General features: G+C 35.5%; 1 protein-coding gene across 1 annotated transcript in view; it reads left to right on the top strand.

Annotated features, from left to right (window-relative positions):
• AGMO (alkylglycerol monooxygenase) overlaps positions 1-27,691 on the top strand; it is a 182,146-nt gene that overhangs the window by 130,583 nt on the left and 23,872 nt on the right. The window contains exons 6-10 of the mRNA XM_022587407.2: positions 18,398-18,464; positions 20,671-20,736; positions 20,864-20,943; positions 24,577-24,711; positions 26,178-26,294. Coding sequence (XP_022443115.2) covers positions 18,398-18,464; positions 20,671-20,736; positions 20,864-20,943; positions 24,577-24,711; positions 26,178-26,294 — 465 coding nt within the window. The remainder of the gene's footprint in view (positions 1-18,397; positions 18,465-20,670; positions 20,737-20,863; positions 20,944-24,576; positions 24,712-26,177; positions 26,295-27,691) is intronic.

The raw sequence follows: 27,691 nt of genomic DNA, 5'->3' as shown, positions 1-27,691 counted from the left end.
CTTTCTGGTGGGCAGGGCCACATCCAGTGGTGTGTTTTGGGGTGTTTGTGAACTTAGTATGATTTTAGGCAGCTAATAGGTGGGGTTGTGTTCCTGTCTTGCTAGGTGATTGGCATGGGGTGTCCAGCACTAGAGCTTGCTGGCCGTTGGGTGGACCTGGGTCTTAGTGTTGAGACAGAGATCTCTGGGAGAGCTCTCGCCTATTGATATTATGTGGAGCTGGGAGGTCTCTGGTGGTCCAGTGTCCTGAACTTGGCTCTCCCACCTCAGAGGCTCAGGCCTGACACAAGGCCAGAGCACCAGGGCCCTGTCAGCCACATGGCTGCTAGTGTTGGAGGATCTCCTGCACTGGCGGGGGGTGGCTGTGGCTCACCACGGGGACAAGGACACTGGCAGCAGAAGTTCTGGGAAATAGTCCTTGGCAAGAGCCCTCCTGGAGTCCACCATTAGCCCCACCAAAGAGCATGTAGCCTCCTTTTGTTTGTTTGTTAATGAATTGTATAAGGTGTTTACAGAGCCCCTTTAACTTGGTAGAATATGAATTCTCAGTTTTCTCTTGCCAGTACCAGGTAGCAGTTGAAATTCCTGCTCATTACCCTCGTAACTTTTCAGGAAGTTCCTTAATGTCTTGTCCCATGCATGAATAATATAAGAGTCAGCCAAGACTCTTAATTCAAGATTCAAGTTTGAGGGCAGTATGTGAGCTGATGATGTGGCTCCTCCCCTTGTGGTGCCACAGGATTTCTCCTTTCAATTTGCAGTCACTCTTGCACTCTCAAAATTTGATCTCTGACTTCTAACCTAGTGGGACCAGCACTTTCTCTTCAAGCTCTACCACCTCCAGCTCCCCTTTTCCTTGCAATCAGGACATGACTTAGTGTGGCCATTCTAGTAGAATCCTACTGTGCAGACTATATCCACCAAGAACAAACATCACTGTTTTGCCATCACTTGCCATCAGTGATCTAGTTGACAAGCTATGAAGAAAACAAATTCTTCTCATCAGCAACACCATAAAATCATGCAACTGCCCCAATCAGATCTTTTCTCTGTGGATATATTCATGATAGACCTGTACAGTAAGGGTCAGTGGAAATTAGCATACAGGAGAACTGCAGAGTGTAATGTGCACGGTTAGAAAGCATGAGAAACATACAGTGGTATTTTGAAGCAATATAGCTAGTGAGACTATAGAAGCGAGAAATTTGCAGAAGTCAGGACATATAGAGAAGAATAGGAAAAAGTAACGCGATAGCAGCAGAAACAAAGAGTGGTAGCAGCATGAGCAGAGAATTAGGACACCTGAATTCTTGATGATATAACTAATAAAGTATTTTGCTTATTGCCCTTTTGCATCCAACATTATTCTTCTCATGGAAGTTTGGCAGTATTTATCTATTCTTCAAAATCTTATCAGGTCTACTCAAGACCCAGTCATGTGTAAAAATTTAGCTTTCTTTTACCTAGCTATATCTATTTTATTCTATCTTTTTAATAAACCATTGAGAAAGAGTGAAATATGTAATATTTGTGACATAAATTTTAAGTCATAATTGCAGAGAAACGTGTTTATCTCAAGTCTCTGTAGCTGTTGTTTTGCCCTTTGTGTAGGTGGGAAATGTATTGGAATTATTAAGCTAGTCAACAAGTCTTTTTCATTAACAGATTTATATTCATTTTGCATAAAGAAAAGTGACACCTGGGAAGACATTCTTGAATATTTCACATACTATAATTATTTAAAATTAAATATGAGTATTGTAAACACACAATTATTCATCTCAAGTGCTTTTTTTGAAAACAGTAAAAGTAAGAAATACCATTTGCATACTGTAAACTGTGTTTTTCCTTTTGGGGTCTTAGAGATTAAATTACCTGAATTTAAATCCTGACTTCATTTATTACAATCACTGTAACTTTGTGTGTGTTTATTTTTAATTAAAGTATAGTTGATTTACAATGTTGTGTTAATTTCTGCTGTACAGCAAAGTGATTCAGTTATACATATATATATTCTTTTTCATATTCTTTTCCATTTTGGTTGATCACAGGATATTGAATATAGTTCCCTGTGCTACACCATAGGACCTTGTTGTTTATCCATCCTATGTATCCAAATGTATCCATTTCTCCATCCTTGCATCTGCTAATCCCAAACTCCCAGTCCATCCCTCCCCCACCCTGCCTCCATCTTGGCAACCACAGATCTGTTCTCTATGCCTGTGAGTCTGTTTCTATTTCATAGGTAAGTTCATTTATGTCATATTTTAGATTCCACATGTAAATGATATCATAATGGTATTTGTCTTTCTCTTTCTGACTTACTTCACTTAGTATGATCATCTCTAGGTCCATCCATGTTGCTGCAAATGACATTATTTCCTTCTTTTTTATGGCTGAGTAGTATTCCATTGTATATATGTACCACATCTTTATCCATTCATCTGTTGATGGACATTTAGGTTGTTTCCATGTTTTGGCTGTTGTGAATCATCACTGCAACTTTGGACTGTTTACCTTCCTATGCCTCGGTTTCCTCACATGTAAAATAAAAACAGTAACACTACGTAGCATTGTTGTGAGGATTATAAAAGAGTTCATGTTACAATCTGTTGATTAGAACAGTTGGCACATAAAAAGTACTAAAAAATGTTTTCAGTGCTATTATTGTTGTTGTTACTATTTCTGCACTCTAGATACCTGTTTTATTGTATGTCACTTACTATTCATTCCTAGCCATCATTATAATTATTTGTGTATATTTTATGACATAATTTTAATATAATACATACTTTAGTATGAATTACTAATAAGAATAAATGCAGTTGGATTTTTTTGTTTTTTAAAATTTATTATTTATTTATTTATTTTTAATTTTTGGCTGTGTTGGGTCTTTGTTGCTGTGCACGGGTTTCTCTACTTGTGGCAAGCAGGGGCTACTATTCTTTGCAGTGCATAGGCTTCTCATTGTGGTGGCTTCTCTTGTTGTGGAGCATGGGCTCTAGGTGCATGGGCTTCAGTAGTTACAGCATGTGGGCTCAGTAGTTGTGGCATGCGGGCTCTAGGGCCCACAGGCTTAGTAGTTGTGGCACATGGGCTCTAGCGCGCAGGCTCAGTAGATGTGGTGCACAGGCTTAGGTGCTCTGCAGCATGTGGAACCTTCCTGGACCAGGCGTTGAACCTGTTCCCTGCATTGGCAGGCGGATTCTTAACCACTGCACCACCAGGGAAGTCCCATGCAGCTGGATTTTAAACTTGAATAATTAATTAATGCACAAATTTACTTTGGGAAAAAAAATTCATTCTTAACCATAAGAGTTTCAGATTGTTATCATGAAGTGCATTGATCAGGTTTTTTAATATCTTTTCTTGTGTGATTTAGAAACTAATCAATATAAAAAATTATTAAATTTGCCAAGTTCTGTATATCTTGTTAAATATTTTAATTATTATATCCCACAGACATGCACTGAATGCCTAGCCTATTACATTCCTACTCTTGCATGTAATAACAAAAACCAAAATTGGGTTAAAGACTGGAATAATGAGATGCAATATTCTGGAAGAAGGAAAAGTATCTGAGCTTGAAAGATATTAAAAAAAAGAGAAGTTTAGGAGAATAAACAGTTACAGTCATCCCAGGCCAGTAATTCTCAGTTACTGATAGTTGTTATTGGCTGAGATATCCCAAGGAAAATATGATTAAATGACGTTTCTGTTTGTCTATTTACTTATTTCATTTTGTGTATCATATACTTAGCCAGCACTCAGTTTTTCAGCATTTTATTAAGTTATTAGATTTATTATTTATTTTAAAATTAAATTTACCTTATTTTATTGCATTATAAAAATGTTTGAAAATATTAAATTTTAAGCATCTTAACAAATATTATCTCATTAAATCTTCAAAGCAACTCTATGAAATACGAATACTATTTCCTCCAATTAAATATACTAAGTAACTTATTCTGGGTCATGTGATTGGTAAATGTGAAAGCTGGGCTTTGTACCCAGTAGTCAGGATCCAGATTCCTTGTTCTCATCCACTACAGTATACAGCTTCCCTGTAGATGGGTCGTTTCTGATCCTAATGTTATAATAAAATAGCTACCATGTATTAAGCACTGAGTATGTGCCAAGCAAAAAATTTTCATTTAATTCCCATAAAATAATTTGAGTCACTAAAGACCAATTAAACTTTTACAGGTTGTAAAGAATGAATGTAAGTTCAAATAACTTCAGTTAATGGAGCTTTATTTTAAGGGGACAACATATAGAAGTACATGCAGCAGGAAACCATACCAGAAATTTAACAGACAATTTTAGAAAACTGAAATTTTTATATTCACTAACTCTGTGAGCAAACACCATCCCTTTTAAAGCTAAGAATATTGAGATTCTACAGTTTATATAAGGTAACATAGCTGGCTCAGAGCTAATTTTTTGCCATTACTCACACATCGTACTTCTTCAAACAAAATTATTTGATTACATCTCAGTATAGCATGGCAGAATGCCACAGGGTTCATAAAGAATCAATATGGTACAGTGAAAAGATCATGGCTATTGGTTACTTGAGACAGAGCTCAGTTGTAATATTACCTATACCAAACTGCTGTGTGAACTTCACACACATCTACTTGTCCCTCTTAAAATTTAATCTATTCTCAGGCTGCTCCTGCTGAAAATTGTTTGGTGATGTTCCATGGCTTGCTGAGTTAAGTCTAAATTTCTTGCATTTTATGTTTCTCACGCACTGCCTTTCAAATAGATCTCCTGGTATATATCCCATTACTTTCCATTCTGTACAATTCAGTCAAACTAGACCATTTCCATTTCCCAAATACATCTGATACATGATCATTGCAGTGCCTCTCCTTTTTATATTTTCTACATGTTGCTATTCTATACATTTTGCAAGGCCCAACTCAGTTCCCTCTTCTCCATAAAGTGTTTCCTTTATTAAGAGCAAACACATATGTAGCTCAGACCATGTGTCAGTCACTATGCTAAGTATTTCACAAGATGTACTTATTTGATTATACAATGTATTTACTAATGCAACCCTGTTGTCCCCATTCAAAATGAAGAAATTGAACTACATAGAGATGAACTTGTTTAATGTTGTTGCAGCTAGTTTGTAGTAGATCTGTGGCTCAAAACCTGGTAAACAGTTCTCTCTCCTTTCCTCCTTTGAAATCCTGTATCATTGATTTCACATCTCTTGGTAATGTCCCAGTTTGCCTGGTGCAGCCCCAATGTATACCTTTTTTTTTTTCTGGCATAATTGTTACTAGCACACCCTTTCACTCTCTTAAGGTATTCATTGTACACTTGTTGTGTTTTCCTCCTAAACAGCTCTTTCATCTCTCTTCCCCTTTTTGTTTCTACTGCCTCGCCTTAATTTATGCTCTTATCATCTGTTACGTAGATGGTTACTACAAAATTCCTTTTTTTTTCTATTCCTGCAGACTCTTTCCTCTCCTATATATTTGCATACAACTGTGGTGATCATTTTAGAACCCAAGCAGTATCAGGGCACACCCAACATGAAACAAACATCAGCAACAGAAGTTTTTAAATGGCTCTCTATTGCCTCCAAGATAGAATCAAACACCTTAAATACATACATAGATTTTAGCAGCCTTAGAATATGACCCTGCTTACTCTCCATTCTCATTCCATTAGTTAGCCGGTCCAGCTAAACCACACTGCTTTTTGCTCCCTAAGCATGCCCAACACATTTTTTCCCTCTGTATTTGCATAGGCTCTCTCTGTGATACCTTTTTTCCAGACATTCCCCATGATGCAACTCAATTACCACTTCCTCTGGAATGTCACTTTTTCATCTCTTAGTTAAAGTTGAGTGCACTTTTCTTGACACTACCCCGTGTCCTATTTCCATATTGGCAGCTAATGATAAAAAGCGTGGGCTCTGTTGGGAGGGCATAAATGAGATAACATATCAGTTGTTGCACATAGGAAGCATCCAGTTAATAATGGTGAAGTTTAATTCTTACACCACTGTATTGTATTTATTGCTTAACTCTGCTTCTTCCATTATTCTCTGAGTTCCTTGACAGCAGAAAGTGTCCCTCATCTATTATGTGAGCATCTATTTACGTGTATGTGTACATATATTATATAAATATATACAAACTTTAACAAAAACAAACAACAGTATTTATATAGACAATTAACTGTAACTTGCTGATAATAATTATTAGTGTTAGATATTAGTAAACATATGTGTATACATACTTGTATTTATATCTAGAATATACTTATGCCGGATCTCCCCTAATAGAGTGTAAATTTTTGAGGGTGATGATTACATATCTTTCGGAACTTGGGGGAATGAGTAAGTTCTATTTCAAAATATATGCTTTTGAAAGATACTTATTTTAACAAAAATCAACTTTCATGCTTTTTTTCTATCCAGTGCTTATTCCAATAGTACCTAATATCATAAACCTTTTGTTCTTGAAATAAGTTGAGACATTTCTCAGCACTTGTGCTCTCCTTACTCCCTTACTCTGTTTGACTTCTTCCTGAATTTCCGGTTCCAATTCTCTTTTCTTCTCTCAGTATTGTTCCTTCTTAGAATTTAATTTACTTCACCATTTTTAGGTTGTCTTCAAGTAATTGCATATTTAGTCTATAGCTCTAATACGAATTTTCTTATGGATTTAAGATCTATCTTTTGAATGTTTGACTTAACATATTCATAGGAATATTTGACACCACTCTGAGCCGACATTTCTAAAACATATTCCATTTCAGCTCTTCTCACCTCAAATCAGCTGTTCTTCTTTGTTTCCATTGCTACTTGAAGACAGTGTCAAGATCAAATCCTGGTGTCACCTTCAACTCCTTGATCTCTTTAGTAGCCTATACATGTTCTCTCTAGAAGAAATCTTCTGTTCTACAGTTACCTTTTAAAATAATTCACCCCCACCCTGCTTATTCTTGTATAAATTAGTAGTGCTTTTCCACATGTATTAGATATATAAATCTCTTTGAAGTTCATATGTTCAAAAAATATTTCTCAAGCAGCTACTCTGGGCCAAAGAGCGATTCCAGTTTTCTGACCTGGGTTGGCACCCTTTATTACTAACATTTTGAGGATCACAACTTCCTTCCAGAAACTGTTGGATTCTGGTGACTCTTTGCCAAAGGAAGAAACTTGACAAAATATCAAGAATTTTACTGAGTTTCCTGAAGATTATCAATAAACTGTTTAAAAATTCATAGATCACCATATTCAAATATCTGTTGTGAAAAGATTGGAATTGGAGGCCTTCAGACACAAGAAATAAGATCGGAATCTATAACCAGAATTGAAGAGAAAGACATTTCAGGAACAAGGGAGTCTTGTTCAAGTTCAAAGAGAAGTCTATCCTCTGTTAGAGGTTTGTACATCTTCTTCACTAGTGTGTTCCCAGAATATAAAAGGTACCTACTTAATAGGAGCTCAAGACATGTTTGTTGAATGAATGCGTGTGGACATTTAGTAAAGTTATTTAAACTCTCTGACATTGCTTCCAAATCTGTTAACTGAAAGTAGTCATACCTACCCCGTAAGAGTGTTATTAGGATTAATGAAATAGCATGTATTAAGTATATAGTCTGGAAAATAATACGCTTTCAACCGATAGCAATTATGAAAAAGCAAAAAAAGCAACCAAAACAAAACAAACCCTGCGTATTGGAACTGGTACACAGAGACAGAGCTAATAGAAGCAGGTATAACTGTTGCACGTCATCCGCATGCATCAGAATTATTTGTGCTTACTCAAGATATAGAATCATGGTCCCGTTCTGAGAACCACAGAATCTAAATCTCTGGAGAGCAAGAGTAGGAAACTTGAGCAAGCTTCCCAAGAGATTAGACTGAACATTGTTGTGATGAAGTTTGAGCATAATGAATGCAGGAGCTGAAAGTAAACTTCTTGAAGACAAAGACTATGTTTTATACCTCTTTGCTTTCCCATTGTCTTGAACTTGGATGATTATCAGTAAACATCTTTTTCATGAATGAATGAATTCATCATGTTAACCAGATTCTTTATAATATGTGTACATATTGAAGAGAAGCAGAAGGAGAAACAAGAAGAGAGTACCCATGGCAAAGATTTGGATCAGAGAGCATGTGCTGTGGAATGAATTGTGTTCCTCCAAAATTAATATGGTGAAGCCTTAATCCCCAAAGTGATGATATTTGGAGATGGAGCCTTTAGGAGGTAATCAAGTCTTGAAGGTGGAGCCCTCGTGATGGGATTAGTGCTCATAGAAGAAGAGACAAAGAGGAGAGGATACAGAAAGAAGGTGGCTTTCACAAGATGCTAAATTTGCTGGCACGTTAATCTTGGACTTCTTCCCTTCTATCACTGTGAGAAATAAATGTTTGTTGTTTAAGCCACACAGTCTGTTGTATTTAGTTACAGCATCCCAAACTGACTAAGACATGATGTACAGTTAAAAAGTAAGTAAATAAATCTTTAATAAATTCTGAGGGACAAGGGGAGAAGTTGTCCTTTAGCTTGTCCTTAGAAGGAAAATATGCAAATAGGAACAGGACAAATTAATTTATGACAAACAGATACTTGCAGCTTCCAAACAACTAATTGAGAAATCATGCTATGATATTTGACTTTAAGCAATTGGTATTTACAAATATTTAACAGACTAAAATTTATAATGAGTGACAGGAGATCTGACCTATGAGATTGTAAACATTAAAATGCAGATTTGTATCTAATGCTTAGAAACTGCCAGGTACATGGTCAGTAATCACTGACATTTGTTGATTAATGAATGTAAAAGCGACACTGAAATTGGGAATATGATCATCATGGCAGACACAATGTACTGAGCCTTAGAATGAGTCAAACATTTGGAGTTTGTGTAAGAACTACCTAAGCTCTCAGTTTGTCAGTTACCTTCTTTTAACATGATGTTACTACCACTAATAACAATGTGGTTCCTCTTCTCACTGAGTGACCAAATTGGTAAATATAAAATGATGTTACACAAGAATGAAGTTTTACATAGTTATGCTTATGAATATTTCCCATTTTTCGTAGGTCAGTTTAATTGGTGTTGCTTTATAGAAGTCACTTGGAATCCACCTCCCTTTGAAGGAACACATTCAGCAGCTACTTACATTCATTTTTCTAAGGAAAAGTTAAAAGTGTTACTCAAAATGTAAGCTGAGATGAATTCAAATAGAATGCTAACTTGTCCACCTCTTGTCCTCTTGTTTGAGGAATAATACAATCATAAGTGACAAGAGTCAGCCTTCAAGGTAATTTATTACAAACACAGTTCTTTAAAACCCTTGTTTATTGTATAAACATAGCCAAGTCTCATTCTTCTTAAAACCAAGCTTTTAACTCTTTAACCCTGTGGTATGGATTCATCAAAAATTTACTCTCTATGAAGCTCTTTATGATCCCAACAGTCCTGATTCCTCCAGATTGTTTTATTTCCAAACTATAAATATTGTTTTTTCACTCCTTAGTGTGGAAATTCAGCTACCTCCATATTACATGCTTACTGAAGTAGAAAACTGCCTAATCAGATAGGAAAACATTTGGCTGTGAATAAATCAGCATTTGTCGAGGATTTCAAAGTGTGAAAGTAGGCAGACAAGCCCAGATCCTAAGAGCTCTGCTTTCTCTTGCTTCCCTGTAGAGAAATCAGAGGCTAATATAGCCTCCACTACCATCTGTCTAAATACTTGAATGTGTTGTCTTGAATTAACACAGCAGATCTAGTGGGGGGTATAATTAAGATTTTATTTTTACATTTCATCACCACATGCTCTACAGTATAAATTTATCCATAAATGTTCAGATTGATTAAGTTTTTAATAAGGAAAACAATGGGTGTTTAAAGATCAACTAATTCAGAACAAGAAGTAAAATTATTTTAATATGTTGACTTGTAGTATTTATGGATTTTATCCTTTTTCTAAAACTTTAAGTGAGGAATTGCTATAGATTTTTTTTGAGAGAAAAACCTATTCATACATAAATATATATATGCAGACAATAAAAATCTAACATTGTCATTCATTCTACCTTTAAATTAATAAACTACCTGCTAATAAATTGTAATTTCCATTGGCTTATTCCGTGACCTTTCAAAAGATCTTAACACAGTACTTTCCATAAAATATGCACTCAGTAAATACCTATTGAATAAATGAAACCCACATAGGTTATTTTAATTTCCATACAGTCAGATGAAGTTTATGAACAAGGGAGAATTCTCTACAGCATTCTCTGGCAACAAGCAATGGGACTGTTTGCAAAGCAGCACTATAGAAAACTAAGCAAAAGCATATATCTCTATGAAGGGTAGTTTTCAGCTTGAGACCTGGAAAAGGAACTCAATTTGCTTCTTGTTAAATAACTCTTGTGCCAGTTACATATTCAAATTTATTGTAAGCTCAAATGTCTCTGCTGTGCATTGTAATTGAAAACAAAACAAAACAAAAAAAGAATGATTTTCTCATCCTTCCCGCAAAATCACAAAATTTTACGAGAAAGATAAGTTTTTAGAAAAGCTTTGTTTCTGAAATAGCTTTACCTTTCCATTGAAGAGACCGTTGGACTGTAAATAAGCTTCCTATGTGAAGTACCTGCATATCGCTTTATTTCTTTTTACTTCTAAAACCTAGTAAAGTTCATAGAAATTCAATAAATGTTTGCAGAATGAATGGAATCCCTGACAAGAGACTTCTTGCTCTGATTATTCTGCAAGTAGCTTTTAATAAAAGACTTTGATAAGGACTTATAAATACACGTTTTAATCCTCTGAAACAGATTATTTCCAACCCTAATAGAAAACCCTTACTGGCAGTTTGGTACCTAAAACTGTCATTGATTGGTATTTGAGTTTGTATTTAATATTTAGTATATATAATAAATATATTTAATAGAAATAAATATATGTATATACATTAACCTTTTTGTCCTTCAGGTTTTTTAATCTGTAAATGGGACTAAAATACTGGAAGGCATTATTGAAAGGTCATAGAAATATTTATAATCACTTACTTTTCAAAAAGATATGCATGAGCCTATAGTTAATTGTAAAGATCTTTCCAAATAAAAGATTCTCCAGATTTTTAATATAAAAACACCCATGCATACACATATACATAGATAGGTAGAAAGGCAGATAGATAGATAGATAGTTGAAAGTAAGAAGGAAAAAGTTAAAAAGAGAGGAAGGAAGGAAAAAAGGAAAGAAGGAAGAAAGAAAGAAAATTAGATAAGAAAAAGGCAAGTAATCATAATATAACTGTTAGTCCATTTAATTTTAGTTTGGGTTTGCACTGAATCTTGCCACTAATTTACCTGAAAAGTTTTGCTGTTTTTAGTCTGCACTTCAAGCATATGTTTCTTAGTTAAATATAACATGACAATGATTTTTATATCAGATGATAAATGTATTGGGAGCTGGCTTAGCATTTCCCTTAAATACTGATGCAGTGAAACCCAGAGGCCTGCAGTGGTATGGGTCCCTCTGGAACATCAATCACGCATGATGCTGTAAGGAGAAGTCTTGATTACTTAGAGTCAATGTCGTCACTGTAACCTACGCTCATCTGAATGCAGGCATTTTTCTGCTACGGAGATTCCATTTCACTTCACCCTCAACCCAGTCGCCCCTCAGCATTTATCATATTGTTAGCACATTCATTTTTATAATGAGAATTCTGTAAAACACATGCTTTTTAAGACATATTTTCCCTATTATAATTTTTTCCTCTCAGACAGGATGCGTGAATATTTGTAAGCATCTCTTATTTGGAAAGAACTTTACAGATAACTATAAGCTCATGCCTTCTTTCTTAAAAGTAAGTTGTTATAAGGATTTCTGTGGCCTTTCAATAATATATTTTAGCATTTTGGTGCCAGTCTGCAGATAGAAAAACTGCAGGGTAGAAATGTAATATGGTATTCACATATTATTCCAAAATTGGGGAAAAAATAGAATTAGAGTTTTTAAAATTAGATTTAGAAAGTCTCTTCCCTATCCTCAATAGTCAAAATGAGGTGAGAGGAGGCAATTTTCTAAGCAATACAGACAAACGAAATACTTTTCTCTTGAATTAATCACTTTTGTTGAAAGGAAATCTTGTCATCCAACTTGACCACCCGGTAATTATTTCTGTATTCTTAACTGAACTATAAAAATCTAACCCATGTTTCCCAATCAGAAGAATCCGTGAAACTAATTAAGAAATGTATAGAATGGGCTAAGTTACTTTTATAAGAAATAATTTCAGACAAGACACTAATTTAAAACACTTACTTTGATGCTTGTAGAGTTCAACTGTAAGTGATTTTTCAATTTCAATTGGAAAGACCTATTGAGGTATGTTTTTCATGTAATGTAAGGTAGTGAGAAAACTTCTGAGAACTATATCATGGAAAGAATTAATTGCAATCGGTTCATAATAGACATTTAAATATTTGATTTACCACGTGTACTTTTAGTTTATCAATTTCCAAAGCCAAATGATTTCAGGCTGGTAACCTACGTACTATGAAGGTGTCATCACTCTTTTAGACTTGTAAGTTATCCAGCTCACTCAAAGTGTAACTGGAGGGTGGGTGGGGTGCGGGTGTCATGAGAACTCTCAAAGGAACTTTCAGAAGCACTTGATGACATGGAAACTACATTTTCTATTTCTGATTCATTTCATTGAAACTGAAGCCCACACAAACTGGTGCTGAGAGAGCATAAAGGTAATTCAAGAAATTCAGCTGCCTATGATTATCATAATTCAATATTCAATTATCTCATCATCTAGCCTCTGTGATTTTCTGTGTGTGTTTTGTTGTTGTTGTTTTTGTTGTTGTTAGCCCCTTTATTTTAGTTATTTGTCTTAATTTTTCACCTCACTAAAACAAAAATTATGTTTGGACTCACTTTCCTGGCTTTAAACTCTAAGGACACTCCAGACTCATGTTTTGCCTCTAGCCTTGGCAGTAACTACCAGGCTCATTCCCTAATGCACCCCTTCCTCCAACTTCCCAATTAGAAGACAGAAATTATACAGAGCCTCCCTCCTGAACTACACAAGACTAGAGCACATGACACAGATAACTCTTTTTTTTTTAACATCTTTATTGGAGTATAATTGCTTTACAATGGTGTGTTGGTTTCTGCTTTACAACAAAATGAATCAGTTATATATGTTCCCATATCTCTTCCCTCTTGCGTCTCCCTCCCTCCCACCCTCCCTATCCCACCCCTCCAGGCAGTCACAAAGCACCGAGCTGATCTCCCTGTGCTGTGCGGCTGCTTCCCAGATAACTCTTATTTTCGGGGAATGTCTTGTGCCCTGTGGGGTGGTTAGCGGCACTAAAACCTACTACTCAGTAGATACAATAGCACTTTCCCCAGCTGAGACAACCAAAAATATCTCCAGACATTGCCACCAGTCCCCTGGGAGCATAATCACCCCTGTTTAAGAACCACTACTATAAAGGCAGAAGTGTGGAGGGCAGTAAAGTTGACTTATCTACCCAATATAATCTTGCTGAGAAATCACTATGTGCAAACCGATGTTGTATGTGCTGTGAGAAACTTCGAGAAGGGTGAGACCCAGTTTCTGTCTTCACAGAAATGAACACAAATAATTAGGACATAGGACAGACCAACATAAAAAGTAGTGGTATCTTGATATGTACTCAGAGAAAGGAAAACAAAATTCCCTTTAGAAAAATCCAGAAGAGTGCTTGGAAAATTTAACTAGGTCTTGGAGGTAGAGCATGATTCCAACAGGTCAGGATGGGACATGAAGGTCTTAGAGGCAAAAGTAAGAGCATTGGGATCGGTCTTGAGGAAAAATGTGAACGGCTTTGAATCCCAGATGTTTTGGACTTCATTTAGTTCATTATGAAGATCCTTTTATTTGAGTTCATTTTAGTTCTGATGAGAGGAAATGACATGATGAAATGACATGATGAAACTCATGGTTCCTGTTCTCTTACTTTTAACTCTTCTTCCCTACATCCACCATAAATTGTGGAGAGAGAAATAAGGAGTTTGTGACCACTCCAGCAAATCCAGTCCAGAGCACTTCTGCTGGATAAAGGTTAATCAATAGAATGGATGGAGCTTATAATTATAAAATTGTTACTTTTATTATTTATTTATTTTTAATAAATTATTATTAAACAAGTAAAAGCAGCTTAAGAAACAATCTTTTTGGAAAACAATGGTTTCACGAAATAGGCAGAAAAAAATGTTAAAGTTACTGTCTTTGAAGATTGGGTGGGAAATTAGCACCCAAGTTTTAATAATACATAAACTAAAAACACAATATAAATAAGCAGGGCAAAGGCAACAACCTAAAGCACTCTGTTTAGGACATTGATTCTTAACCTCTGGGGACTTATGTATCCCTTTGAGTATATTGTGAAAATAGTAGTTTTCCCCAAGAAAATACCCATAGTCACATATTCATAAAATTTGGTATGACACTTCAGGGTGTTCTTGGCCTTCTGAAGGCCATAAATGGCCCTTCTAGACATCCATGGCCCTCAGATTATAAAACCCTGATAGAAAACTACAGGCTACAAGACACAGACCGTTGCTTTAGAGACCTAAGAAGCCCCAGAAGTGCCTAAAATACCATGAGCGCAATGTAGAAGCTGAAATTCCTGGGCTCTTTCTAAATAACTGGATTTCATTTTGAAATGTAGTCAAAAAGCACTTAGTTATCATTTCCCGTTAAAGTTCTAAAAATTTAGATTTCTTTTATTTGATGGGAAAAGTGCTATATCTCATAAAGCAACATGATAGAAAAATAGAAGGATTACTGAGTTGAAACTGAGAAGACTTTAGGGCTTCTTCTAAGATGTTTAAACTTGGATTAGTAATTTAACTTCTCCGAGCTTCAGTTTTATGCTTTTTTGTAATAGAGTATTGCACTATATTATTTTTAAGTCCTCTATATGTTCTAAAATTTTATAATTTAAATTAACTCATCTAAATCTAAAAAAAAGCAAGACAAATAACTTCTAAAAATGAGAATAGCTCCAATTATGTTCACAGTAAAATATTTTCGGGAAATGATTCAAAGCTAGATGCAGTTGAATTTCTAAATGACTGAATTTGCAAAAATGGGTGATAAGTCATCACACTCAGCTCTTATTAGTTATTAATTACTTCTCCATGACTTTGAATCAGAAGGGTTTACTACAAGAGAGATTCTGACTGGGCTGTCTGAATGATGAATCATTTCCCACACCAAGGTGGTCTTCCCCAGCTCCAAGGTACTCATAGGCACTACAAGGAAATTTAACTCTGGTTGCCTGTGTTATACTTGGCATTTTACTAAAAAAAGAAAAAGAAAAGGAATTTTCAATATTGATATCACCATGCTTTAGCCTGCAGAAGCAAAAGATTTTCTTTGAGGAAAAGTACTTGACATTAAAAAAATAATGCCCTCAGCCAAGGCTCCAATCATCTGAATTCACTTACCATTTGTGGGGCTTTAAATCTGGCTGCACAGGCTGCACATGCCGGGACCAAGGATTAGAAATGCATCTGGGTAGCAGAAACCAGTTAGTGTAGTCTCCTCTACCCCCTTTTGTTGTCTGTTTTTGTAACATATGTTCGCCACCAGAGACACAAACAAGGATAAAATGGTTTTCTCCTTTCCCATCTGGTTCTCTGCCAAAGATACAAAGCCTGAGCAGAGCATCAGATTTCAATGTCCTGACTGCTGAGAAACCCCCTTCTTGTTCTCTATCCGTCACCATTCTTCTTCTCAACAAATATTTTTCCACCAGTACAAAGCAATGTAGTCCAATAAAATTAAGGGTTATTTCTACTTACTCCCCTCCCAATTTCTGGTCATTAATAGTGCATTTGTGGGATAATATTTTTGCCTCTTATTTCACAGGACTGTGGTCTGATATAAGGGCTATATATTCACCGTATTTTGAACTCCTGAAATTAAAAACTACAGAGATTTTTTTCATGTATAAATGAGTTCTGTTGTATGAATCAACGAAAAAGTCTTATGGATCAACAAAAAAAGTCTGTTGTTTGGATCCCATAATACATTTCTTATGGATAACTTTAAAAATGGCTATAGAACTCTAGATTAGAAAAGAGAGACAAGAAGAGAGAGAGAGAGAGAGAGAGAGAGAGGGAGAGAGAGAGAGAGAGATAGCATATTACATATCCTCTGCATTGCAAACATTTGCATCCTTTGCATGCCTGTACCGTAATGCAAACCGAGAACCCCTTAGAAGCTGGGCAGCAAGGAAGGAGGCAAGGACTGTTTCTTTCAGGTGTGCAGTGAGTCTAATAAGGAGATGCTGGTGACACCTGCCCTATGAAGAGATGCAACATTGTTATGTGGCAGCGCTGCTGCTGCTTCTCCTTCAGGAACGTGCAGGACCCCACAAGCTGAGGACCGTGTGGCTCCTGCGGCTGTGCATGTCTGCAGAGCAATTGCAAATTGGGTGTTTCAGTGTCAGAGGTTGCCAAAAAAGTATTAAACACTGCTATATAAAGAGTTACAACATAGATGTATGTTTGGGACTATAGGGCTCTATCAATATTTTCAACTGACTAACTGAGCATTACTGTATATTACTAGAGTAGTAATTTCTTTTATTTAAATTTGTCTTAAAAATTTTAAAACATTCAGAAAAGTAGAGAGAATAATAGAATGAATGTTTCTAGCTCCATAACTTCAATTTAAAAATCATTATGATATCTTGTAATAACCTATAATGGAAAAGAATCTGAAAAATAATAGATAATAGATGTGTATGACTGAATCACTTTGCTGTATACCTGAAATGAATACAACATTGTAAATCAACTATATTTCAATAAAAACGCTATGATTTTGATTCATTTTCATCAGTTATTCTTTTTTTCTTTTTCCTTTTCATTGCCAAATATGATGAAGCAAAACCTAGATCTCATGTCACGTATACTTTAGTTATACAACTCTTAAAAAACTATTATATTTTCTCATGCAATGACAATGCCATCATAACTCCTAATAAAACAGTATTTTTATCATGTCATACTATGTTTATAATCAGTTTTCTCTCATTGCCTATAAAATGTCTTTTATATTTGGTTTGTTCAAATCAGTATCTAAACAAGATCCCCACAATACGTTTGGTTGTATGTATCTTAAATATCTTTTCATCTGAAGCAGTCCCAGCTCCCTGTTTTTTTCTCGTACCACTGACTTGTTGCCAAATTCATGTCAGTGTTACGATTTCAGTGACTATTTTTCCCTTAAGTAGCATTTAACATATTACTTTATTCCTTATATATCCTTTAAATGGAAGTTAACTTTAAAGGTGAGTAATTTCTTAAAATATCGATGTATTGATTTTGTCATAAATAGGCTCTAAAAGATGTACTTATATTGTGATTAAAGAAAAGTAAAAGACTGTTATCTGCCATGGTTGATGGAAGAAAGAATAATGTAATTGAGATGAAAAGCCTTCCCACATTGTCCAATATTAACTGTATGACATAATGGATATCTTAAATATGGCCTGCTGTTCTAATTTATGGTAACTACCTGGTTTCTACACTCTTTAGAGTGTGCAGACTCGGGCATAGGGGGTTCTTACTGAGAAATGTTGAGAGAGAACATTAAAGAATAATTTTAAAGCGATTTTAAAGCTTCTTTAATTCCAAAAAAAGCCCCTTTACATATTTGACTTTGAATCGTGCCTCAGAAATGGACTGGAAGATGGGGCATCTACAGTAAGAGGACATTTAGGAGTCTGTTTGAATAAGCAAGGATCACCGTAATGCAACTGCAATACTAAGTTACTGCATGACTGATTATTGGGTGAAACCAACTCCAGAAAACAAATATAATACTGGGTTTCCCTTCGCCTAGTTATGCTCTGTTAACATAAGTCATCAAAGACATAGCTGATGGATGAAGAACATAAAATGACATGAAACTTAAAGAAGTATGCCGTGGCAATGGTAGCGTCTAAATACAGTAACATTTGTAATCCTCAGAACATTATTATGTAGATACTATTATTTCCATTTTAAAGATAAGGAATCTGACTTATAAAAAGCTTAAGTGATTTCCCCAATACCACATAATAATAAATAGAGGATTCAGGGACTGAACTGAGGCAGTCAGTTCACTACTCTTAACCTCACTACTATACTATATTGTCTCTTAGAATATCGTGATGAGCTAATTGTTATCTTTATATGAATACCAGAAGATAGAGAACCTTCTTCGGACTCTGATGCCAACCATGGAACTAGCAATATTTCTTAACCCATATGGGATTTTAATGTGAGTACTTAAATATTATATATAATTTAATAACTATGTTCCTTTTCTTTTAAACAGGTCATCGATAACCTTGGTCCTTTGGAACTGATTCTTAATACTCCTAGCCATCATAGGGTTCATCATGGTGAGGAAATTCGATCTCTTCTTTCATTCCTTCCTCATTTCTTGAAAAATGACATTATTATTTTGTATCACTTCAGCACAATTACCCAACCTAGTCACCACACACTGCAAATAGGCATTTGCTGCTTCTTTCGTACCTGGACAAACCTCATCTATAAAGAAAGGACTGGAGGAAAACAAAACAAAACAAAATCCTCTCCATAGCTGACTTTTGAATTTCCTTTTTGCTTAGCTCTCCTCAGATGTAATGGAAAAAGGAGTTAACCAGCTGAGGGGGTACACACTTCATATTGTGAGGAGCTTGTTGAAAGTTACTCCTTGACCCCACGCTGAGGGTCATTCCTGTGTACAGTCAGAGTGTCTTGGTCTTAAAAACTGTTGGTATTTAAGGAAAGCCTAATAAACACTTCACTTCCCTGCCTAAATTCTATGAAAAAACTCAACATACACTGCTTTTTCCTGACAAAGAAAAAAATTCCATGTGACTAGTGCCTAAGGTTTAAAGACACTAGCTTAAGAAATAACAGAAGTATTTACATTTGCGCACCAAAAGACCTGTAAAGAGTGTGTATGTTGGCATTATTTGTATTAGGTAATAGGAAAAAAAGATATAATTTGCATGTTTGTCAGCAATAGAACAGATACATTGTAGACTATTCATGTAATGGAGAACTATATTGCAATGAAAGTGTCCAAACTATTATAACATGTAATGGCATGAATAAATCTCACAAAGGCCATTTTGAGAGAAGAAAGCTAGTAAGAAAATATTAAATATTATTGTTCTGTTTTTATAAGTGTCCAGGCATCACAGGCAGTAGTACTGGCACACGTCAGGCCTGCCTTCCCAAGGTGGGCAGGTCCCTTTCTCTGGGGCAGGGAGCAGAGCAGAAGCACAAGCTCCTCCAGGTGGGGAGAGGGTGGGGTCCTGCTGCACATGTGCAGTTTCCCCTTCCAAACTCCACAGTCATACCTCCACCACAGGGAATTATTACTGAGTTGGTGCAGAGGTCAAGAGCATTATGCTCTTGCTGTTCCCTCCATATTAAAGGAAACACAAGGACTGGAGAAAAACATGTCCACGTTGAAAAAGAAATAGTTGCTAGTTTCCTGTTTGGCCTTAGAGCACCTTCGCATGCATGTTGCTTTATATCAGGCATTCTCAGCCTCTGCACTATTAACATTTTGGAACAGATAGTTCTTCACTTGGGAATGCGGGGTGAGCGTGCGGGCTGCCCTGTGTATGATAAGATGTTGGTCTCTACGTATTAGATGCTAATAGTATCCCTTCCCAGTTATTGACTCTTAACAGTGTCTCCAGACATTGCCATATATTCCCTGAGGTTCAAAGTGCTCCCTCACCCAACTGGGAGCCACTGTTTAGCCTACGCTACGTGTGGCAATGAATGGTGGATCTGTGTAGCCAGCCCCACTCTTCTTTTGTACCAGGGGAGAATTTTCCTTGTACCTTTACGTTCATGTGTACATTTGCATGTATAGAAGATGTGTAAAGAAATGAGGACACGTGGAGACAGTTGAATTTATTGGAGTAGTGGCTTGGTGGATTAATATTCTTTTTCGTTTGATTTACAGTCGTGGATATGATTGTGTTTATTTAATTTTTTTAAGTTAGGAAACTATGTCCAACTATTTAAATTTAAACTACTATTTAAGTATTTGGGGCATCAAAATATCATGTATGTTTTGAGTCAGTGAATATAATCAAAGGTAACTTAATTTTTACTTATGTCTTTTGTGATGAAAAAAATAGGAAAGTCTTACTGTAAGTGGAAAATTTTCTTCCTGGAAAAGAGGCGGTGAAAAGGTGTAAAGATCACATCAAAAAAATGCATATACTATTGATATTTATCTTATTTCATATTGCCTTTTGTTCTGGACCATTTAATTTTTAATTATTGCTCTTTAATAGTCCTAAAAAAAAGAATTACTTAGAATTATCCCAGATTTTTAAAGACCAGAAAAATTGTGAACGATGCTTTTTTTAAAAATCTGGGATAATTCTAAATATCTATGACTTTAAGGAAGTCTTTGCTCTTTTTAGTAAGATCAATTGGAAAATAAATACTCAGTTAACTAGCAAATAAAGTCTAGTGTTATCAGTGAAAAGATATTTTTAGGAATATCATTGTTTCAAAAAGTATAACTTCCGTTTTCAAAAAACTTTTTAAAAATATTTTGTCTCATAGGCAGAAATCGTTATTGCGTAGACAAAAATTTTGCTGGAACTCTTATTATATGGGATAGAATTTTTGGTAAGTAAAAACTATGAGCATTTAAAAAATTAAATTAGCTTCTTTAAACTATGAGCATTTAAAAAATTAAATTAGCTCCTCCATTCACAGAAAGTCAAAAATCATATCGTTGTTGTTTATCTTCCAGGAACATTTGAGGCAGAAAAGGAAAAAGTTGTATATGGTCTAACACATCCTATTAATTCATTTGAACCTTTCAAGGTGCAGGTAATGTACTTGGTTTTATTTCTTCTGAATTGATTCCATCCTTTTATAAATTTTATATTTGAAAAAAAATCAGCTGTTGAAAGGTGGAAGTACATTACACTAGCCTTAAAAATTATATATTTTAACTGTAAAAGAATTTAGAAATAACTCTGGCACTCAAAGCCTTGAATCAAATTGGGCAGAATACATTTGAAAACAATTCATTGTAAGAATTTTAAAATATGTCTGTTACCTAGAATTAAAAGAAATAGCTCTTTAGCAAACATACCCTTTCTCAGAATAGACCTGAAATATATTCATGTATTCAGAAGGAGCGGTAGTAAAATGTATAATTAAGGCTGATCCCAGAGTAAGAAAAATATTTGCTTCAAGCCTGCATGACTCTGGTTAGAAATTCAGGGTGAGGCCTTTGCCCTCCTCTTCTTGGACGGAGGTGTCAGGAGCTATTACGGGTTGGTTAGGTTTGCACGTTGCCTCACCTGCTAAGACTTGTTGCCCTGGACCAGTTTTCTGTCAGACATGTGGTATTGGTTGTTCGCTGGTCTCAATGGTTGGCACTAGAGAAATGAGGAATGTCTGTGAAGCTCTGATCCGTCAGTAGCAGAGCACCGCAGACACTCCCAGGGGTCGGGACTAGTAAATGAGAAAAAGATAAAAATGCTTGAAAAAATGAAGAGGTCAGTCAGTGACAGCTCTGTCCAGGGGACTGGATATACAGCATTCAGAAAGGGAAGAAAGTACAGGTTCATGTTGGGTCTGCTTTCAAAGCTACTTCTTCAAGGTTTTTAAAGAAAGTTAAAGTAACAAAATAAATGGACATTTATTGACCTTTTACTATGTGCAGGACATTGCTAACAGCACACGTTTAATTTAACCATTACTAAAACCTTATAAGGTAGTGGTTCTTTTTAGCCTCAGTTTTTTGGTGGATGAAACTGAGGTTCTCAGGATTTAAATAATTCACCCGCCTAAACACAGTTTTGTCAGATGCTAACCTAAGTGGGGTGGGTTGAAAGCCAAGCCCCAAACTTGATTAACTCAATTTTCAAGTGAAAGGCATTTTTATGTCGCTGTTCAGAAGAGAAAAGTTGATTCTTTCTCTTCTTTCTTCTCAACTAGTGGCATTTCTCTCTCTGTCTTTGGTTCTCTTTCTTTTGATTAGGCATTACCAAGAATATGATAGATTTTTTTCAGGAGAATACTAACAAATATTTTCAGGTACTTCCTTAATAATAAACATTGCTAGGTACGTTCTTTATAGAACTGAAATCAGTTTCAAGATAATACATTAAGAGCCACTTCTTCACTGGGCGTGGTCTTGTCTTCATAATGTAGAGATTAAGAAGTAAATACAGCTTGGTCTCTGCCCTCTAGGAGAGAGCCTTTCAAACTTAATGTGCATATGAATCATGGGAGGATCTTATTAAAGTAGGGTTCAGTAGGTCTGAAATCTGGCCAAGATACTGTGTTTCTAACAAGCTCCCAGGAGATGCCGACACTGCTGGTTCTTGGCAATCCTTTAGCTAGCAAGGCTTTGGGAGTGTACACACATGGAGGAAAAGGGGTTCATATTCGAGATACAATAAGAAGTTGAAAACTGCATCACATGAGCTGCACAAGGAGTTGGATGATTAGGATTTGGAGACAAAATATTAAATCACAGGTCTTTATGAGTTGCTGCTAATTCTGCCCTCATGTAAACATTGCCTTCAGCATAATAGTTGTCACAACTGTGTCTAAGTTTTAGTCTCCTACATACTCACTTATATTGTAAGAAATATCAAATCAGCAAGTTGTAATAATTAGGAGTTCCTAAACCTACAAAATCACGTATTTACTTTCACTTGTATTCCTTTATATTAGCTAAATTTCTCACCCTCCCATCAGAGGCATCAAAAGCACCTTAGGATGGCCCCTGTTAGATGGAGAGGCTTTTTTCCCCTTTAATACTAGGTATAGACCATTCATTTTGCTTTCCTTTGGAGTCCAAGAGTTTCAGGGCATTGGAAAACAAGTAAGTGAGAAAGTACTCCTTATTTAAAAGCCCTGTATTCTCATGGTTTGTGTCTAGAATGATAGCAGTAAGATTTCAGTCAGGTTTTTTTTTGTTGTTTTTTTTTTCTTGGTTTTGTGTCTTTGTTGCTGCGCGCAGGCTTTCTCTAGTTGTATCGAGTGGGGTCTACTCTTCACTGTGGTGCGCAGGCTTCTCATTGTGGTGGCTTCTCTTGTTGCAGAGCACGGGCTCTAAGCGCACAGGCTTCAGTAGTTGCAGCACGTGGGCTCAGTAGTTGTGACATGCAGGCCCTAGAGCACATGGGCTTCAGTAGTTGCGGCACATGGGCTTGGTAGTTGTGGCGTGTGGGTTCTAGGGTGTGCAGGCTTCAGTAGTTGTGGCGCATGGGCTTAGTTGCTCTGCGGCATGTGAGATCTTCCCAGACCAGGGATCAAACCTGTGTTCCCTGCATTGGCAGGTGGATTCTTAACCACTCTGCCACCAGGGAAGTCTTGTACTCAGTTTTTAAAATAACAAAACAGGTAAGTATATTAATGCGTGTTGTAACATTAATTTTCTGTGTTATTATTATTGCAAAGCCTCAGGATAAGTTTCCATCTAATATTTCCTTTTTCTTTAAAATCAGCTCAGCTAAATCCTACATTGTTGCTTAATTGCTGCAGATTCCTTATTATAATATTTCAAGTAATTTTAAAAACAATTTTTATAATGCTAGCAGTTTAAATTCTGTAAGAGATAGTGAAAATACCAATGAGACCACAAATTCTGATAGAGCCATAACTTCTTTCTACATTAATTTATCACTACATGTATAATAGAACTCATTTCGAGAGTCAACAGCTGATACCCAATATCTAGGATTATTTTTAATCCTATGATACATTTTTATAACATATATGATATGTATAGCTATTTATCCTAATAGCCAGTATTTGTTGAGTCCTTGTCATGTGTGGGCATACTTTTAACTTTATACATATCAAATGTGTGTTATTTAAAGAATGTGAATTCCTGCTATAAGCCTCAAGGTAAACTTCTGACTCAGCAAACTTTTCCTATTACAGAATGTGGTCTATCTATTTAATCCTCAGAGGTCTACCATCAGAAATGGTTTTGAACATTTTTTCTTAAAATGAGGTGTTTGTCTGTAATTCAATACATTAAATTAAAGATTATTTAAAAAATATATAACAGATATGCAATATTTGTATGATTCCATGTTCAACTTTAAAAACCATTTAGCGAGATGTGGCTGTCGAGTGCCCAGGCTGCTAGTTAAATCCATTGGAAGCAAATTCTCTGAACTCACTTTTTATTCTTTGCTGATTTTCTAAACAATTGCCCTATTATTAAATTTCCTGTTTATAATTTTGTGGAGCTTCAGAAATATTGACAAGAACACATTTAAATGTAAAGGTATGCAGAATGCATAGAATGAATTTCAATTTATAATGCAATTGCATATTAATCAATATTAGCAAATTATACATAACCTATATATTAAAGAATAATTTGTAAGTTACATTAAACAATAAAATAAAATCCATGATTTAATGTATTTAATCTTTTTTGTTATGGTCTTTTCTTATCTTAAATAGACTATATTTTTATTCTTCTAGTTCCACCATTTACTTACCATATGGACTACATTCTGGGCCACACCTGGATTCTTCAATAAGTTTTCTGTCATATTTAAAGGACCAGGATGGGGTCCAGGTAAACCAAGACTTGGACTGAATGAAGAAATTCCAGAGGTAATTAAAGTTCATGAATTCTATGATGGCAAAGATTAATTTCATATTGTCAGGTCTACAGCCAGCCTGTAATACATGCTGACTTCATGCAAATCTGAAAAAAGATGTTCCCTTAGGCAGATACAGCCCTGTAATGTGTAAATTAATAAGTGGACACCACCTAGGGGCCATTAAGAGGGGTGCCTTCTCCCAGACGGACACTGCCTCTTACTAGGGAGCATAGTTTGGGGCAGAGCAGCAGAGGCTGGTTTTCTTGGCTCAGACCCACAGCCGAGAGCCTTTGTGTAGTGCAGAAACCACACAGACACTTATGGATCCATCACAGAGAGCCTTAGAGAAGATTCAGTCGAGCCTTCATTTTGTCCATGAAAAACTGAGGTCTCCAGAATAAAAGGTCTAAAGTCATACGGAAATGATGTGGTTATTAGATTAGATTACAACTCTATTCATTTCTTAGTGGCGTAGTAGCATTAAGTACAGAAATCCCATGAAAAACTAAAAATAAACAAGGTAGAGGTTTAAAACACTGAAAATCAAATGAAAAATTCAGTTTCAATGTGGAATTTCTCTTATGAAATGGAGGAAAAGGAATTTCTTTCCAATCATTTAGGATATGTATTGAGATTGCTTATCAAAATAACTGTCATTGTTAGTAATATAGAAACAATAAGCTACTGTTGATTTCAAAGATAATTATGAGTGTAAAAATTAGCCAGTATTCAAGAAAATGAAATATGTTTTATTTGAATATCGTTATTTTTCAAAAATCCTGATCTGAATAAGGATATTTTCTCCTCCACTTATGAAAGCTGCTGTGTTGGAATTTCCAGACACTTGGTTATGTTCACAGTTAGTTATATAACAATGATCTGACTTGATATAAGTGAAAATAATTTGCTTATTTCAGCTCCAGAAAGTCTAGTCAGCTACGGTTCACTTATTATTTTCTTTTTTTGCAATGGATAATTCAAAGTGAATGTTTTAAAATTATATTGATGCCTAAATCTGCATTATAAGGATAGGATTATATTATTTCTGGGAAACTGTAGTTTGGGAAAGCTGTTTTCAATAAGACAGTATTTGCCTTTGAAGCATGAATATCTACACTATCCCAAATCACCTTCCATTTTCTCTTGTGCTATACTTTGATGTATAATCACGGACATATTTTCATATTTCGTATTACATGTTCATTTTGCTTATGTTAATCATCAGTATAAATTCTTACAGTGCTCTATATAAAGCAGAGTAGATCAGAATCATAATGCTTCTGAAATGAAAAACAAGTCTCCTAATTTTTACATTTTTTCTATCCAAAGTAATAAACGTTAGAGTCATTTCGAGGATTAAAAAAGATAGCAAAACCTTTCATTTCTTTTTGCATATCTCCTCTTCACTTAGTGTGAATTTCAGTGTGAGAGATAAGGGAACAATATAACGGAAAGGCTTCTTTCTTATCTTCCTAGGTCAAGGGGGAAGAAGTTCCCTTCTCATCAGCAGCATCTCGGCTATTAAAGACATATGCAGTTGTACAGTTTGCTCTGATACTAACATTTTATGAAGAGACCTATACAGATAAAGCTGTAAGTGGTGCTCATTTTAAATAGAGTGTGAAAAAGTTATCTGTCACTTTGAAGATGAAAATAAGCTCTCTCTATTATAGCTGTGCTCTATTCTTTTCTGTAATAATCTTTGAATTTTGGCAATGTCTCACATTTAAACAGGTAAACTGATTCTTCTAGAATTAATTTAATTAATGTAAGTTAATTAATTGTATCCAAAGTGTTCCGTATAAGATATCCATGAAATGGTATATAATTGATCTAAAATATAAGTAGGAAATGATTTGTCGCAAATAAATTCTTCAACAATAAAAAGAAGTATTTCAGAAGCTAGAATTAAATGTGTTGGGGAAAGCAGACTTTATAGCAATTTCAACATGCTTATCTGCAGTTAAAGAATACCCTGATAACTTGAGTTTAGGGGGTTTGCAATGTACAGTTACCTTCATTTATTTTGTCCTTTCTACATATTCGAAATATTCCTGAGGCACAAGAGCACTGGACCAGGGTTTAGAATCTGGATTCTGATTCAGGCATTACCACCTGGGGAATCATTTTTTGGCTACGTGAGAATACCCTCACTGCCTATATTTTGGAGAAAACAAAAATAGCATAATGTATGTAAAAATGCACTGTAAACCATAAAAAGATTAAAAACAGAGGTATTTTAAAATATTTGCTTTGTTTCACAGATTTATTCATATTATATTCTTCCAAAAAGGATTTATAATAGTTCAAAGAGGTACATAAATTTTAGTAAAGTAACTAAGTTGGAAGTAGGTGAAATTGAAAATAGGATGACAGAAGAATGAAAAATCAGTATCTGACTTGGTTACCAAGGAAGTATGTACCTCATGAAAGAACCTCACTGAGTCAGGGATGTTGAGGCCTCACATAGCAGCACTGTATGAGTATGTTTACGCTCTAAAGAAACAGGGAAAGGGGACTTCCATTTCTAGCAAAATGGTGGGTTAGATACACCTACTTCTTTTTAAGGCATATCAAACACCTAAAATTGCTGGACAAAATGTAATTTTTAAGAAAACCCTTTAAATACACTGCATAGATGAGTAGGCAAAAAATTGAGGTACTCCTTAGAGGCTAAAAATGTTGAGAAAATGCAAATCCAATGAGGTGCTCTTCCTGACAGCTATCCCAGGCACTGACAAATCTCTGTTGATCAAGACCTTAAGGGACCCGAAACAAAGCTGAGAGCCTACGTGGGTGGAAAGTCAGTTAAAGAACTTCAAGTAAAACAACTGAAAGCAAAAGAAATACTCTCAGCAAGGGGAGGGGGAGGAGGATGAGAAAAAGAAACGTAAAAAGGAAACTTACCCATACTGGACTTGGCTTTGAGGAGGTAGAAAAATGTCTTCCCTGAGAATATTTGACTACAAACCACCTCTCACTCAGATATG

The sequence above is a fragment of the Delphinapterus leucas genome, chromosome 9, assembly GCF_059928025.1.
Source record: "Delphinapterus leucas isolate spDelLeu-1000000601 "Yukka" chromosome 9, BTC_Dleu_Yukka2, whole genome shotgun sequence".
Taxonomy (NCBI): domain Eukaryota; kingdom Metazoa; phylum Chordata; class Mammalia; order Artiodactyla; family Monodontidae; genus Delphinapterus; species Delphinapterus leucas.
This window is presented reverse-complemented; position numbering and strand designations above follow the sequence as displayed.